The sequence below is a fragment of the Asterias amurensis genome, chromosome 12 (genome assembly GCF_032118995.1).
Source record: "Asterias amurensis chromosome 12, ASM3211899v1".
NCBI classification, from domain to species: Eukaryota; Metazoa; Echinodermata; class Asteroidea; order Forcipulatida; family Asteriidae; genus Asterias; species Asterias amurensis.
In genome coordinates, this window is record NC_092659.1 from 1,147,609 (window position 1) to 1,162,114 (window position 14,506).

Sequence of the window (14,506 nt, forward strand, 5' to 3'; positions counted from 1 at the left end):
GATTCCAAATCTGAGACAACTGTCAAGAGTGTAACTTTTCTTTCCCAATGTGTAGAAGCATTCGCCGTCTTTTCATTACAACTTGTGAGGTTGGCGTTTGCATGGAACCCCAAGAGCTTTCGGTCCTCTTCTTCGCGTGGTATCTGAAACAGACAGGTGGATACGTTCGATTTATATCGACCGATAATGGCGGCCAGGTACTTGAGATTGTGACTTGACACTTAGTGTTAGTTTTGATTGGAGTAGAACTCACGTTTTCTGACATACTTTATTTCTTCTATCTGTGTTTAATTTTTCACAATATTTCTACCTTGTAATGTCACATAATTTAGCTTTGTGCTGCCAGTTTGGTTTTTAACAAAAATGGATGAATGAATGAATGAATGAAAAAACCCTAACCAAGAACTCACCTGCAACCATTGTCATTCATCAAGTCCAGTGTCAGTAATCATCCTTCACAAAACTTCTCAATTTAACACTCGTGAGCATTCCACGTTAAACCACCGATAATGATGGCCATGAACTTGTGTCACTCAGTGTTAGTTTTGATCCTACATGTAGAAACTTTGTTTAACTCGCGTTTTTCTGTCACAAAACCCAAATCGAGAACTCACTTCCAACTGTCGTCTTCATCCATATAGTCATGAGTCAGTAATCACCCTCGACACAACTTCTCAATGTGCTGTATTTTTTACCACAAGAGGGCGCTCTCAATAGTATTTTTATCACTTCCGGGGATATACGCGATTCTTCCTGCACAGTTTTAATCTGCGTTCTGTCACTGTTGAAATGGCTCCTTTAGAGGTCTTATTGTCCGTGATGAATTAGATGTCTCCGGTGGTAATGTGTTCCAGTCTTTAATAACTGTTTAGGGTATGAATGAATATACCCTCGGAAGTGATACAAACATGTTTGAGAGCGCCCTCACATGGAGAGAAATACGAAACATTCAACACTCATGCCAATCCACCATATTCCACCAACTTGTATCATAAAAAGTACAAGAGCTCACGCAAAGGGCTTGCCTCAATCATTGGGTGTGTTCCTTTAGCTTCCCTGGGTCGACCCCGGTCTGCCCCCAGTGCGTCCGAAAAGCTGCGACGTCATTCCAGGGGCTCGCCTGGGTCAGCCACCAGTGCCCTGCTTGTGGAGTGGGTCACTTGGGGGTGACCCGGGGTGCATGCCGTTACCACGAGAGGGCGAGTGTGACCGTTCGATTAGCTCTTGTCAGGGGCTCACCCGAGTGAGCACCGCAGGGGAACATGAATCTCACATAAATGAAGTTTTCTAGTATGTTCTTTTGAGAACTTGTCTTGCTTTATCTTCTACTGCCGTGGTCTAGATTTTTCGGAATTCGGGAGACTTCTCAGTTCTAAAAAGAACTGTACTGCATATTAAGTAATACCTCGGCGGAAGGTAGAAAATTGTCCGAGACTACTACTTTAGCTTTAGTGGATCGAGAGGACTTCTTGTTATTGCTGCGGAGTGAGTTCTAATTTGTTCTCTACGTTCCAACAAGTTTGCTCTAGTCATCGTCATGAGACATGTTTATGTGAAGTGTTTTAAAAGAACTAGGGTTGATGGGGAAGACATGTTACCCCCCCCCCCCCAACAATTAAAATGTTGTAGCATTTAGAAGTAAGACTTTGTCACGTTGTACATGTATGTTATTGTACAAAATGTACACTTCTATGAAGTTGACGACAGAGCCCAAGGTTTGCCAGGTTTTATTGTAAAAATGTAAATTTTTGCGAAATGATTTTTTTCCGAGAAATGTAGTTTAAGGTAGAGGGATTCACAAAGTCTGATTGTGTATTCCATAAACAGATTTGTCTTCTTAACCGAGCCAATTTTTTTTCTCCAAATAGTTGCCACCTTTTGAAATGAAATCTTCTCAGGTTAGGTTTGTTGTATGCATTTATATAGAATTAAAACAGTTAAATGGTTCAAAAACCGAAAGGTATACTTCGCCTTTAAAAAGAACACAAAAAGGCTGCCTTTTACGTCAAGGCTAATTTGAAATATAAAAAATCACCATTTTACCATATAATTCACCAGTTAATCTGTGCAAGCTGATCGTGAATAAAAACCTTAGCTAAAATGAATTTCCATAAAGTTTCTTATTCCCAAAGCATTTTTTCTTTCTTTCTGTGATTGTTTATTCTAATGCAGGAGCGTAGTTCGCTTTATCACATCGTGGGTGAATGTATTAGTATGTACTGAACCATCAGAAGTATCGGTTCTATTCATGTGCTGGTACCTTCATGTGGCTGGTGGATTTTATCGTGAGCTCTTTGATGGTCAGGTGGGTCAGGTCATAGGTCAGGTCATAGGACAGGTCATGACATTCTAGTGGTCTCACCCTACTTGTTCGTCTTTAAGTTTTAACAGTAGGGTAGTGGATTGTTTTTTGTCAATGTAATGCTGAATTATAGGCAAAGTTATAAAGAAAGATACAATAAATGTCACATGTGAAAGTTTCAACTATCGATCAATCAATCAATCAATCAATCAATCAATCAATCAATCAATCAATCAACCAACCAACCAATCAATCAATCAATCAATCAATCATTAAATCATTCAATCAATCTTAACATTTATATGGCGCCATTCCAATAAACGATCCTATACCATGGCACTGAATAGCTCTTGTAAACAATTGAGATTTGAGTGACGTCTTGAAAGTCAGTGGTATTGTTGGTGATTGCCTGATGTTGAAAGGAAGACAGTTCACCGGACCTCGACTGAAAAGGCGCGGTCTTCCAAACTGGAATGAAGAATGCAGGCTTGTGGTTTTCTCTGGATTTTTCCCGGACTTCAGGATTTTCTCAAAACCCTCCTGAGCCCTCTGTTGTTAGTGAAAGAAGTAAAGCAGGCACCAAAGGGAAAAAGAACTTACCCACATTGTGTCAGAATAAGGTATTATTATTATAATTTCACCTTTATCTGATCGACAGTCCATACATCAGATGTATTGATGTCAAGTAGTCATTTGGTTGTTGCATGGTTTGCATTAACCCATTGGGTTTTTGGCAGACAACTTCTTGAATAAGGCCAAGTTCGAATTGGTGGGTACGACTACGGCTACGGCTGGAGCACGGCATCATCGTGCGCTGAAGGTATAGCACGACCTTAGCAACACCTTTAGCCACTATGTACCTGTAGCTTTAGCTGCCATAACTTTTGGAGGATTTGGTTTGTGAGAGTTTCTAATCCCGCCGGTGCTGGTTGTTTTGTCCATAAATACAAAGTATTTTAAATAGTCTATGGAATAGATAAAATCGTAAAGATAAAAACCATTTAGAAGGCCACAGATTGCACAGTAGGGTTTTTAATATTAGAACCAAAGATAAACACCAAGCACAAAACATTTTGAGGACTTCTTGTTATTGCTGCGGAGTGAGTTCTAATTTGGTCTCTACGTTCCAACAAGTCTGCTCTAGTCATCGTCATGAGACATGGTTATGTGAAGTGTTTTAGAAGAACTAGGGTTGATGGGGAGGACATGTTAACCCCCCCCCCCCAACAAATAAAATGTTGTAGTATTTAGAAGTAAGACTTTGTCGCAATGTATGTTATTGTACAAAATGTACACTTCTATGAAGTTGACGACAGAGCCCAAGGTTTTCAAGGTTTTATTGTAAAAATGTATAACATTTTGCGAAATGATTTCTTCCGAGAAACGTAGTTTTAGGGAGAGAGCCAAGCCAATTTTTTTTCTCAAAAAACCTGCCACCTTTTGAAATGAAATTTTCTCAGGTTAGTTTTGTTGTATGCATTTATATAGAATTAACACAGTTAAATGGTTGGAAAACCTAAAGGTATACTTTGCCTTTAAAAAGGAGGCTGCCTTTTACATTAAGGCTAATTTGAAATATAAAAAGTCACAATTTTACCACTATTTTGGTAATATAACTCGCTTAATCTGTGCAAGCTACTCATTGTAGAGAACCTTGGCCAAAGTGAACTTCTATAAACTTCTTATTCCCGAAGCATTTTTTTCTCTAATTGTTTCTTCTAATGCAGGAGCGTAGTTCGCTTTATTACATCGTGGTTGAATGCAATAGTATGTACTGAACCATCAGAAGTATCGGTTCTGTTCATGTGTTGGTACCTTCATGTGGCTGGTGGATTTTATCGCGAACTCTTTGATGGTCAGGTGGGTCAGGTCATAGGTCAGGTCATAGGACAGGTCATGACATTCTAGTGGTCTCACCCTACGTGTTTGTCTTTAAGTTTTAACAGTAGGGTAGTGGATTGTTTTTTGTCAATGTAATGCTGATTTACAGGTAAAGTTATAAAGAAAGATACAATAAAAGTCACATGTGAAAGTTTCAGCTAAATGCAGTGTCTACTTGCTGAGAAAACAGCGAAGAATCTGTTAAAGTATTTTCACAAGAATTTGAATCCATCCACAGTCAGCGAAGTGACACATTCGGGCAGCATTCGGAAACAGACATTAACATTACAAATCTGAAACATTATTTATGCATACTGTATCGTTGCACCGACTCAAAGGTTTTCGGGTGAAAATTTAACCATTACTTTGAAGGGACTCCTTTCCCATAATTGTTTATACTGGTACTTTCAACAGCTGTAGTTTTTATGGTTAGTGTTTCGGAGGTGATCTTTCTGGTTAAGTCATTATGTCGATGAAGCTGATACTGATATACTCTATTCTATCTGGGGTGTCGTGGCCGAGCGGATAAGAGCACCGAATTCAAGCTTTGGTGCTTGTTCAGCAGAGTCTGGGTTTGAATCCCGGTCTTGACACTTGTGTCCCTGAGCAAGACACTTCACTATAACTGCTTCTCTCCACCCAGGGGTAAATGGGTACCTGTGAGGGCAGAGATGGTTCTTGTGATTGATTTAGCCGAGTAGCGCATTTGTTGCGCAAGGCTGTCTACTCAGTGAGCTGAGATGGTTTAAGGAATGATTGAAGACCCAGTGACCAGGAATAATAATGTTGACCACTGTGTGCCCCTTCCTCAAAGTTTGGAAGCGGTGCAGAAGAACTTTGAATCCAACATCGTCTCTCATATGCCTGGATTCTTTCAAAGTTATCTGAACCCCTATGGAACGGTCTTCTTGTCCCTGCTGAAATTACACTGTTCTGTCCTTCAAAAAAGTCAATAAGGGTCTCAAGACTCACCTGTTCTCCAATCTGAAACTGGTTGTCAACATCACTTTGGTCTTTCTTGTCTCCTTATACATGTAAGCGCTTTGCATCCTTAGGTAATTTGGCACTATATAGGTCCCAGGTATTATTATTATTATAATTTCACCTTTATCTGATCGACAGTCCATATATCAGATGTATTGATGTCAAGTAATCCTGTACCCTTGTCTCCAGAACTGTCCGTCGATTAATGCGAAGTAGCGTTCGTTTGATTTTTGCGTCAGATGCCCACGAGCTATCTCTGCTGTTTTACTTGTGGCACATCAAAATGTGTGGTGGCTTTTTGGATGATTGGTGGATAGGTGCCCAGGTAGGACTCATTATCTCACTTCTCTAACAATAATTATAAAAATAGTTAGTTTTTTGTAGAGGTGTTTTTGACTTATGAGACCCATCTATGGGTGCATTCGATAAGCTTCCCTGGGTCTACCCCGCGGTGCTCACACGTGTGAGCCCCTGACAAGAGCTAATCGAACAATCTCTCACCGCTCTCGTAGTGACATGATGCACCTGGGGCCAGCCCTCAAATGACCCACTCCACAAGCAGGGCACTGGGGGCTGACCCAGGTGAGCCCCTGGAATGACGTCAAAGCTATTCGAACGCACCGGGGAAGACCAGGGTCGACCCAGGAAAGCTAAACAAATGCACCCTATGTAACACTTCGTCATTTCAAACATGCCATGCATCTTCCTAGCATCCCTGCTTGACCAAAGAACATAGAATAAATCATCGATCCAATTTATATTTTAATATCCTGGATTTCCTCTTTGGCATTTTTTGAGCTGCGCTTCTTAAGTACTTAACTTAACCACAATCCAAATAAGCAACCATGATTAATATTGGGTTTTCAGGGTATACCATTGTTGAACTGGTAACTCTCTTACGTCATTATTGCATTCTCTACTCTTTGAAGTCGATACTGCCTGTGTGCAGTCAGCAGCTGTTTCATTGTTTCCCAGACCTGAGACTGCCTTGTGTTGTTATGATCCATCTAGTTTGCTTGTCCATTTTGTTGGTGCATGGTTTGCATTAACCCATCGGGCTTTGGGCAGACAACTTCTTGAATAAGGCCAAGTTCGAGTTGGTGGGTACGGCTACGATTACGGCTGGATCGCCACATCATCGTGCGCTGAAGGTATAGCATGACCTTAGCAACACCTTTAGCAACTATGTACCTGTAGCTTTAGCTGCCATAACTTTTGGAGGATTTGGTTTGTGAGAGTTTCTAATCCGGTGCTGGTTGTTTTGTCCATAAATACAAAGTATTTCAAATAGTCTATGGAATTGATAAAATCATAAAGATAAAAACCATTTAGAATGCCACAGATTTCACAGTAGGGGTTTTAATGTTAGAACCAAAGATAAACACCAAGCACAAATATTTTGAGGGCTTGCGCAAAACACGTTGGTTAAAAATCTCCCGTGTGAAAGGGGCTTCCGTGCTTGCTACAATGTTTGTTAACCATACACACTGTGATTACATGTCCTGCAGTCTAAACACTTGACCACATTGACCAGTTCGATGCTCTTAAAGGCAGTGGACACTACTAGTTATTTCTCAAAATAATTATTAGCATAAAACCTTACTTGGTAACATGTAATGGGGAAAAGTTGATATATAAAACATTGTGAAAAACAATTCGAGAAAGAAGTAATTTTCCACAAATTTAATTTCGAGACCTCAGATTTAGAATTTGATGTCTCGAAATCAACCATCTAAAAGCACACAACTTCAGGTGTTATTTTCTTGCATTATTATCTCACAACTTCAATGACCAAGTGAGCTCAAATTTGCACATGTTTGTTATTTTATGCATATGTTGAGATACACCAAGTGAGAAGACTGGTCTTTGACAATTACCATTAGTCTCTAGTGTCTTTGAATTTAAAGTCAAGCTATGGTCTTTAACAACTCTGCCATGACACCCTACAGATATTGCTAATTATTTGCCTTTGATCCTTTTGTTCAATCACTAGATGTATAAAGCAATTCATTGAGACCAATGTCAAGTTGATTGTAACAATGGAAGTGCACGAGCTCTCCGTGCTGTTTTACATGTGGTACATCAAGCAGTGCGGGGGATTTTTGCGTAATTTACTGACTGAAAACGGAGGGCAGGTACGAGGATGAGTGTTTACTTTGTTGATTGTGCAAACATCGTACACTTAACGAGAATAAAAAAAAGGCTCTGAAAGTCAGCTTTTGCTTTGCCTCATCCCATTATTTTCAGTTCATTTGCTCATCTTCTGAAAAAGTATACTCGTATAAATCCTACACTTTCTGCTTTAAAAGAAACGGATTTTGTTGAAGAAGAATGAAGAAGTCATGATTGCTAATTCAAGGCCTCTCTGCTTCAAACTCCCAATGTTCCACCTTCATTAAGAATAAAAACACCCATTGCCTTCATAAAGAATAAAAAAAACATTGCCCTCCTGCCCTCATTAAGAATACAAAACAGGACTATTGCCTTCCTATGCCTTACTGCCCTCATTAAGAATAAAAACATTTATTGCATTTTTGCCCTCATTTAGAATAAAATCACCCATTGCCTTCTTGCCCTCATTTAGAATCAAAACACACATTGAGTTCCTGCCCTCATTTAGAACAAAAACACACATTGAGTTCCTGCCCTCATTTAGAATCAGAACACCATTGAATTTCTGCCCTCGAATAAAAATCACCTATTACCTTCGTGCCCTCATTTAGAAAAAAAACACACATTGCCATCGTGCCCCACATAAAAATATAAAACACCCATTGCCTTTGTGCCCTCATTAAGAACAAAAACACCCATTGCCTGCCTGCCTTCATTAAGAACATAAAACACCCATTGAGTTCCTGGCAACAAATCATTTATCACCATTGTCATTCAAACACTATTATTTTTTCGAATCAACTTTTCCATTCGTACATATCCCATGACTTGCAGTGGTAGAGTCAATCAATTTGGTTCAGGATTGGTGTTTGATATTTTTTAAAATTATGTCTACATGTGTAATTTTCACGATAATGCTGAAGAAGACTAGTTAGGCTTTCCTCTGTCATTTGAATAACATTTAGTGGCAGCAATTGTACCGGTAGTTCTGTCATTTTTTCTGTCTTTTTTTCTCGTTTGCCATGTCGTACTAATAGATTTTTTAACACCAACTAAAGTAAAATTTCTGTGTAATGATTTTCGCTATCATTTGTAACCTGCACTGACTTCTTTACTAACTGAATTTTTTTTTCTGATCAATAATTTGTTATTTTCTTGAAAACTAGACTTTTTAACCAATCCTGAACCATGTTGTTAAGGTGGTGTTTCCCTTGTGTTATTGTAGTGTTGTAGAGGTGTTTCTTTCCTGTAAAGGAACATTACAGAGTTGGTTTTTGCTAACAAAACTGTTGCTGGCAGTGTAAGCACTTTATGTAGTCCACCATATTACATAAAGTGACAAACCTGTAGAAGTTTGAGAAAATAATGAAAAAAACGATTACACGTTTTGCATGACATTAATGCAAAAACAAAAATGAATAAAACGCTCACTGAGCGATAAACTCCAAACAGGTAATTTGTTTTATTTATTTCTAATCAAATATGACCGTTCAAACAGAAATATTTCAAGGGATGTTTTGTACAACATCATCATCATTAGACCGTATACTAAGGTTATTGTAAATTTTGATCTTCACGATTTTGTTTCTTACCAATTCTGTAATGTTCCTCATAGTAGAGAGTTGTGTATGTCACTGCCGTACCCCAACTACATTTTCCTACCATACCTCTAACATTTCCCATTTCTTACATTGTTCAATGTTCATGGTAATACTTGTGTTAGTTTATATATGTATTTTACTTTGTTTCTGCTTAGCTGAATATCTAGAAGCTGCTAAACAAAATGCTTACCAGTTTGTGTAGTATTAACATGTACATGTGCATGTCTTTTCGGCTGGTAACAAATTTCAACCAGTGCCTAGTGTCTGTGCTAAGCAAACTATTTTATTGCTTTGCATTCAAAAAGATTTACTGAACTGAATGACCATAAAAACTTACTTGGTGAGAAGCAATGCATTAACTGAGGATTGTTGTTTGTTTGCGAAAGCTGTGGCCAGCAGGGGTGCGGTTGCCTGCTGTCACCTCGCTATGCGCTGATCGATTTAACGTCTTGTGAAAATACGATGGTAGTTTTTGCTTGCTTTCTCACCAAGTAGACACTGTATTCTGCTGAAACTTTCACATGTGACTTTTATTGTACCTTTCTATATAATTTTGTCTGTATGTTGACAAAAAACAATCTACATGACCTCACCTTTGAGCGCAGTGAAGCATCTGTAAAACACTAAGAAAAACTATGGGTGGTTCTCGTGTGATTTAAACTAAATGCATCATTGCAAACTTGCTTTTGGTTTTCAGTCTTCATTATGAGTCTTGCATTTCCGTTAAGCATGAGCTAGTCATTTAAGCATGAGCTAGTCGGTTGTTAGCATGAGTGTTTTAGAAAGGGTAAGCAGTGGTTCTTTGAACACTATTTCCACACTATCATAGCTAGATATTTTAAGGAAATCCACATAAATAAGACCTGCCAAACAAAAGAGTCTGTTAAAGAGAACATCTTATACACAAAAGAAGAAAATAGAATAAGATGATGCACCAAAAGGACCTGAAATGCAAAAACTAGTTAATGGCGTTATGTTATGACTCCAGTAAAGTTTTTCTCGAAAGACTCCTAGGGTTGAAGCGTCAGGTCATAAACTATTAGTTAAATTAAATGGCACCCCAACCTAAGTTATTGACAAAATAGTGAGACCGCCAGCATTAGGTCTAGATAGCTCAGTTGGTAGAGCGCTGATACGTTAAACCAGAGGTCATTGGTTCAAATCCCTCTCTACTCAGTTTGTCTTTGTTCAACACCAAATCATAAACTAAATAAGGTAAACAAACAGGATTTAAGTATCGTTTGAACCTTTGCATGGTGTGGATAAATAAGAAGAATCTATAAATGAATAGTTAACTTGTGGGTACAACCATGTGGAAATCTCTTTTGTGGGAGTGTTGGCTCTGAAAAGAGCTGGTGTGGTCTTGACGTTTAGTATACTCTGCTCATCTTCGGGAGAAGACTGCAGAGGAAGACTGAAGACGAGCAAAGTAGACTGTTCAAAACTTCAAGACCACGCCATCTTTTTTCAGAGCCAACACTTCTACCAAAGGAGATTTTCACATGGTTGTACGCGAAAGCTTATTAGTTGCGTATATAGAAAGGTTTGCTGTAACACCATGTAATGACTATCTCTAATGAGTTGAGGGTGGTTCTGAAAAGAACCGTTGTTTTCAACCGTTGGAGTTGAAACCAACGGTTCTTTTCAGAACCACCCCCAACTCATTAGAGATAGTCATTACATGGTGTTACTGCAAACCTTTCTATATCGTATTTCCACCATGCAAAGTTTCAAATCCTACTTAGTTGTGTACAGTTTCCTCTTTTTAAACAGGATTCCACTATAACTGAGTGATCAATTGTAATGTAATTGTTAAAAACTCTAGGAGCGGAAGTTTGTTGGTGGATCTCAGCAGATAAGCATTAAGATGGGAGAGAAGATCGGCAAAGAGAACATCAAGATGGAGAGTCCAGTTGCTCAGATTAATCAGAGTGAGGAGTCTGTTTCTGTGCACACCATCAACGGAGATGTCTATCAGGTAACAAATTATTGTTAAAGGGTTTTTATACCCTATGTACATGTAGGTCAAGTTTTTTGGCCATGGCATTTTCATTCAGTCTAGGAAAATGTAAGATGAGGGACTTCTCCAAGTCATAACCAAAGTCATCATCAATTCTTAAGACAGAATTGTAGTTCCAAGAACCAAGGTCATATCCTCCACTGATATTTTTTTGTAGAATAAACTATAAATAATAGTACTATATAATAATTATCTTTTGAGGGATTGCTGGCTCTGAAAAGAGCTGGTTTGTTCTTGATATTTCAAACAGTATTCTAGAATAGAGAATTACTCATACTGTTCAAAGTGTCGAGACCACACTGGCTCTTCTCAGAGTAAACACTCATCCTAAAAAGCTTTGAACACATGATTGTACCCACAATTTTAATATTATTTATAGTTTTTTTCTTGTCCTTCACACCATGCACAGCTTCAAACATCACTTACTGATATTTTTGATTTTGTCCGACAGGCTAAGTACGTGATCAGCGCAATGGCCCCACCTTTGACCCAGAAGATTCACTATGATCCGCCCCTTCCTCCAAGGAGAAACCAGCTGATATCCAGAGCCCCTGTAGGCAGTGTCATCAAGTGCATGGTGTACTACGACAAGACATGGTGGAAAGATAGAGGTTGGGAACTAGACTAACAGATATCATTTTACAACACTGGCCGTATCTTTTTTCGTGTTTTTTTTTCTGGATGTTTTGTTATGCCCTGCTCTGCAAGCAATGATTGTACAGAAACAATATCTGCTTCCCTTTGAAATTGCAACTTTTTAAGCCCTGTTTATACTTCCTGCGAATGCGATACGAATTTTGACATCACAAGTTTGCCATGAATCTTTCGCATTAGTTGACTTGTGCACAACTCCTGCGAAACATTCACTGCGAAAACAGCCATGTGATGTAAACATTTGTTTTGCATTAGCGTTTTATGAACTGGGCAAAAGCAGACAGCTAGTTGTCTTATGTGTTGGACGTCATTGTTTTCAAGAGAAACTTCTCAAATGTTATCTTGTCAACAAGTGGATTGTTGTGAACTTCATGTAATTGTTTTGATTTTAGCGAAAATCTCCTCTGATTAATTGATTGATTTTGATCGTAGATTTTTGTGGCTCCACCTTCAACGTTGACCCAGCCAGTCCAATGGTGTATTCACTTGATGACACAAAACCTGATGGCAGTCACCCAGCCCTTATCTGGTCAGTATTACCAATTATTATCAACACCCACCATTTTAAAGGGTGCCCCGATTTAATGGCCCTGCTTACCGTGGAATACTGCAACAAAGGCGATTGCCTCCGTGCCCCCTGGTCATTGCCTATGTGCCCTTGAAATGCTCCAGTAGAAATTTCCTCATAGGATGCCCTTTACCAAGGAGAAAATGCTTTGGTGCCCTCGCCCTTTCAAAAACAAAGCATGCAGGCCTGCTCATAGAATCGTGTGCTTCTGGACGCCGAAAGCTCTGAATTCTGCGGTGAGCAGGGTTATGAAATTGGACACTGATGTGTTATCAAGAGATCAGCACGCAGTGGCAGAAAATTAATTGACGCAGCATCTGTATTGTTTGAACTTTTATTTATTATTCTTCCTTGGTGCAGTTTTGTGGCTGCTAACAAGGCCAGAGAGTTCTGCGGGATCAGCAAAGAAGAAAGGTACGTCAGGAATAAAATGTTAATCTAGAGGTCTCAGGTTCCACCCCGAACAAAGATATTGACAAACTAGAGACACCAAGATAGGGCTAGATAGATCAGTTGGTAGATTGCCGACACGTTAATTTAGAGGTCTCAGGTTCAAGTCCAATTGTAGTCATTATTTCTTGATTAAATCAACATGTGCCCCTCCCCCCCCCTAAAAAATTATTTAATAAACCATAATTTACCCAAATCACTTAGAAATATGTTGTGGTCATTTTTTTCAGACGAGACAGGCTGTGTAGATGTTACAGTGCTGCCTTCGGTGGAGCAGAGGAAGCCTTACACGTATGTAATTTTTATTTTAATAGAAGAATCTTATAATTTGTTTTTAACCCTTACACCGATGTATATTCGGTACTTTCCCGAGTTCCGTGAAGAAATCCACAGGCAAATCACTCGGGTGGGATTTAGAGAATCTTGATCTATGGGTTAGACAAACCAGTGGTTTAAATGAGATGGCCTCGTACAAAAAAAATGATATGCTGAGAAAAGCAAGTGTAGGAAAGTAGTAATAAAGAAGGCATTTTCATTCAGTCTAGGAAAGTGTAAGATGAGAGACTTCTTTTAGAGAAACTGGTAGTTTAAACACACTTAACCTCCAAAAATAACATTTTGAAAAAAGCAAGTATAGAGATAATCTGTTTTGCCATGAAGTTGCGACAAAAGTAAAGAAAAAAAGTGAGTAGGACATGTTAACACTCACATCCATACATATCATGAGGGTGACAGGGGGTATAGGACAGGAGCCGTGTTTATCACAAAAGGGTGAGAAAATGAAGGACAAAATCAAAGGTAAAAAAATGGGTGAAAAGTAATAACTTTGTGACTGAGGCAGACTATTGTTGGTTATCAGTGGGGGAAAAGGAGAAGGCAAAACAAAAAAGTTATTAATGGTTTCCTTCTTGGATGTTTAGCCCTTGATTTTGATTGATCTGAAGACGCCTTATTCACAGTTTTTTTCCCTACTCGAAAGAACAGTCTCTAAACATTTTCTTTTCTGTGTTATTTCAGCCTATCAACTACAAGGAGAAGAACTGGATGAATGAGCAGTACTCCGGTGGCTGCTACACCTCTACCTACGGCCCTGGTGTTCTGACTCAACTTGGAAAGTAAGTCTTGTGATTCATCTCAAATACAGTCCACTCTTGTTCTTAATCAGGCTTGAATCCTTGATTCTGATTGGTCAATCCATAGCAACTCGTCTCATTACACCCCTACATGTATGTTCTGGCACCCTATGTTTAGATACTCCTATGTTCCAACACCCCTATGTTCCAACACCCCTATGTTCCAACACCCCTATGTTCCAACACCCCTATGTTCCGACATCCCTATGTTCCGACACCCCTATGTTCCGACACCCCTATGTTCCAACACCCCTATGTTCCAACACCCCTATGTTCCAACACCCCTATGTTCCGACATCCCTATGTTCCGACACCCCTATGTTCCGACACCCCTATGTTCCAACACCCCTATGTTCCAACACCCCTATGTTCTGACACCCCTATGTTCCGCCACCCCTATGTTCCGACACCCCTATGTTCCACAACCCCTTATTTTATAATCCTAACCCTAGCCCTAACTCAAACACAAGCATGTACATTCTGATTGGGTATTGGTTAAACACAGGGTTGTCGGAATGTAGGGGTGCCGAAACAAAGAGCAGTCACCTATATAATAGGTCTGATGACATTTGTTTTGGTTTGTTGCAGAGAGCTCCGTAAACCATTTGGCAGATTGTATTTTGCTGGGACTGAAACTGCGACACACTGGGCTGGCTACATGGAAGGAGCTATACAGGCTGGAGAGAGAGCTGCTAGGGAGGTAGGTTTGGGTAACAGTGAGGGGTTAGGAGGGCGAATCGTTGCACCTAAATGGGTACCTTAATGGATACCTAAAATGGGTACTCGGAGTAACCCAAGGGT

The 14,506-nt window shown here is 39.4% G+C and overlaps 1 protein-coding gene across 5 annotated transcripts in view; it reads left to right on the top strand.

The window, feature by feature from the left end:
• The window catches only part of LOC139945619 (amine oxidase [flavin-containing] B-like), a 38,764-nt gene that overhangs the window by 13,367 nt on the left and 10,891 nt on the right, over positions 1-14,506 (top strand). The window contains exons 6-13 of one of the 5 annotated variants that reach the window (XM_071943041.1): positions 2,173-2,305; positions 10,706-10,858; positions 11,352-11,511; positions 11,987-12,083; positions 12,483-12,536; positions 12,803-12,863; positions 13,590-13,687; positions 14,294-14,405. In XM_071943041.1, coding sequence (XP_071799142.1) covers positions 2,173-2,305; positions 10,706-10,858; positions 11,352-11,511; positions 11,987-12,083; positions 12,483-12,536; positions 12,803-12,863; positions 13,590-13,687; positions 14,294-14,405 — 868 coding nt within the window. Of the gene's footprint in view, positions 1-55; positions 198-2,172; positions 2,306-5,356; positions 5,493-7,160; positions 7,303-10,705; positions 10,859-11,351; positions 11,512-11,986; positions 12,084-12,482; positions 12,537-12,802; positions 12,864-13,589; positions 13,688-14,293; positions 14,406-14,506 lie in introns of all 5 variants that reach the window. The other 4 variants (XM_071943040.1, XM_071943039.1, XM_071943036.1 and 1 more) reach the window with 4 other exon arrangements.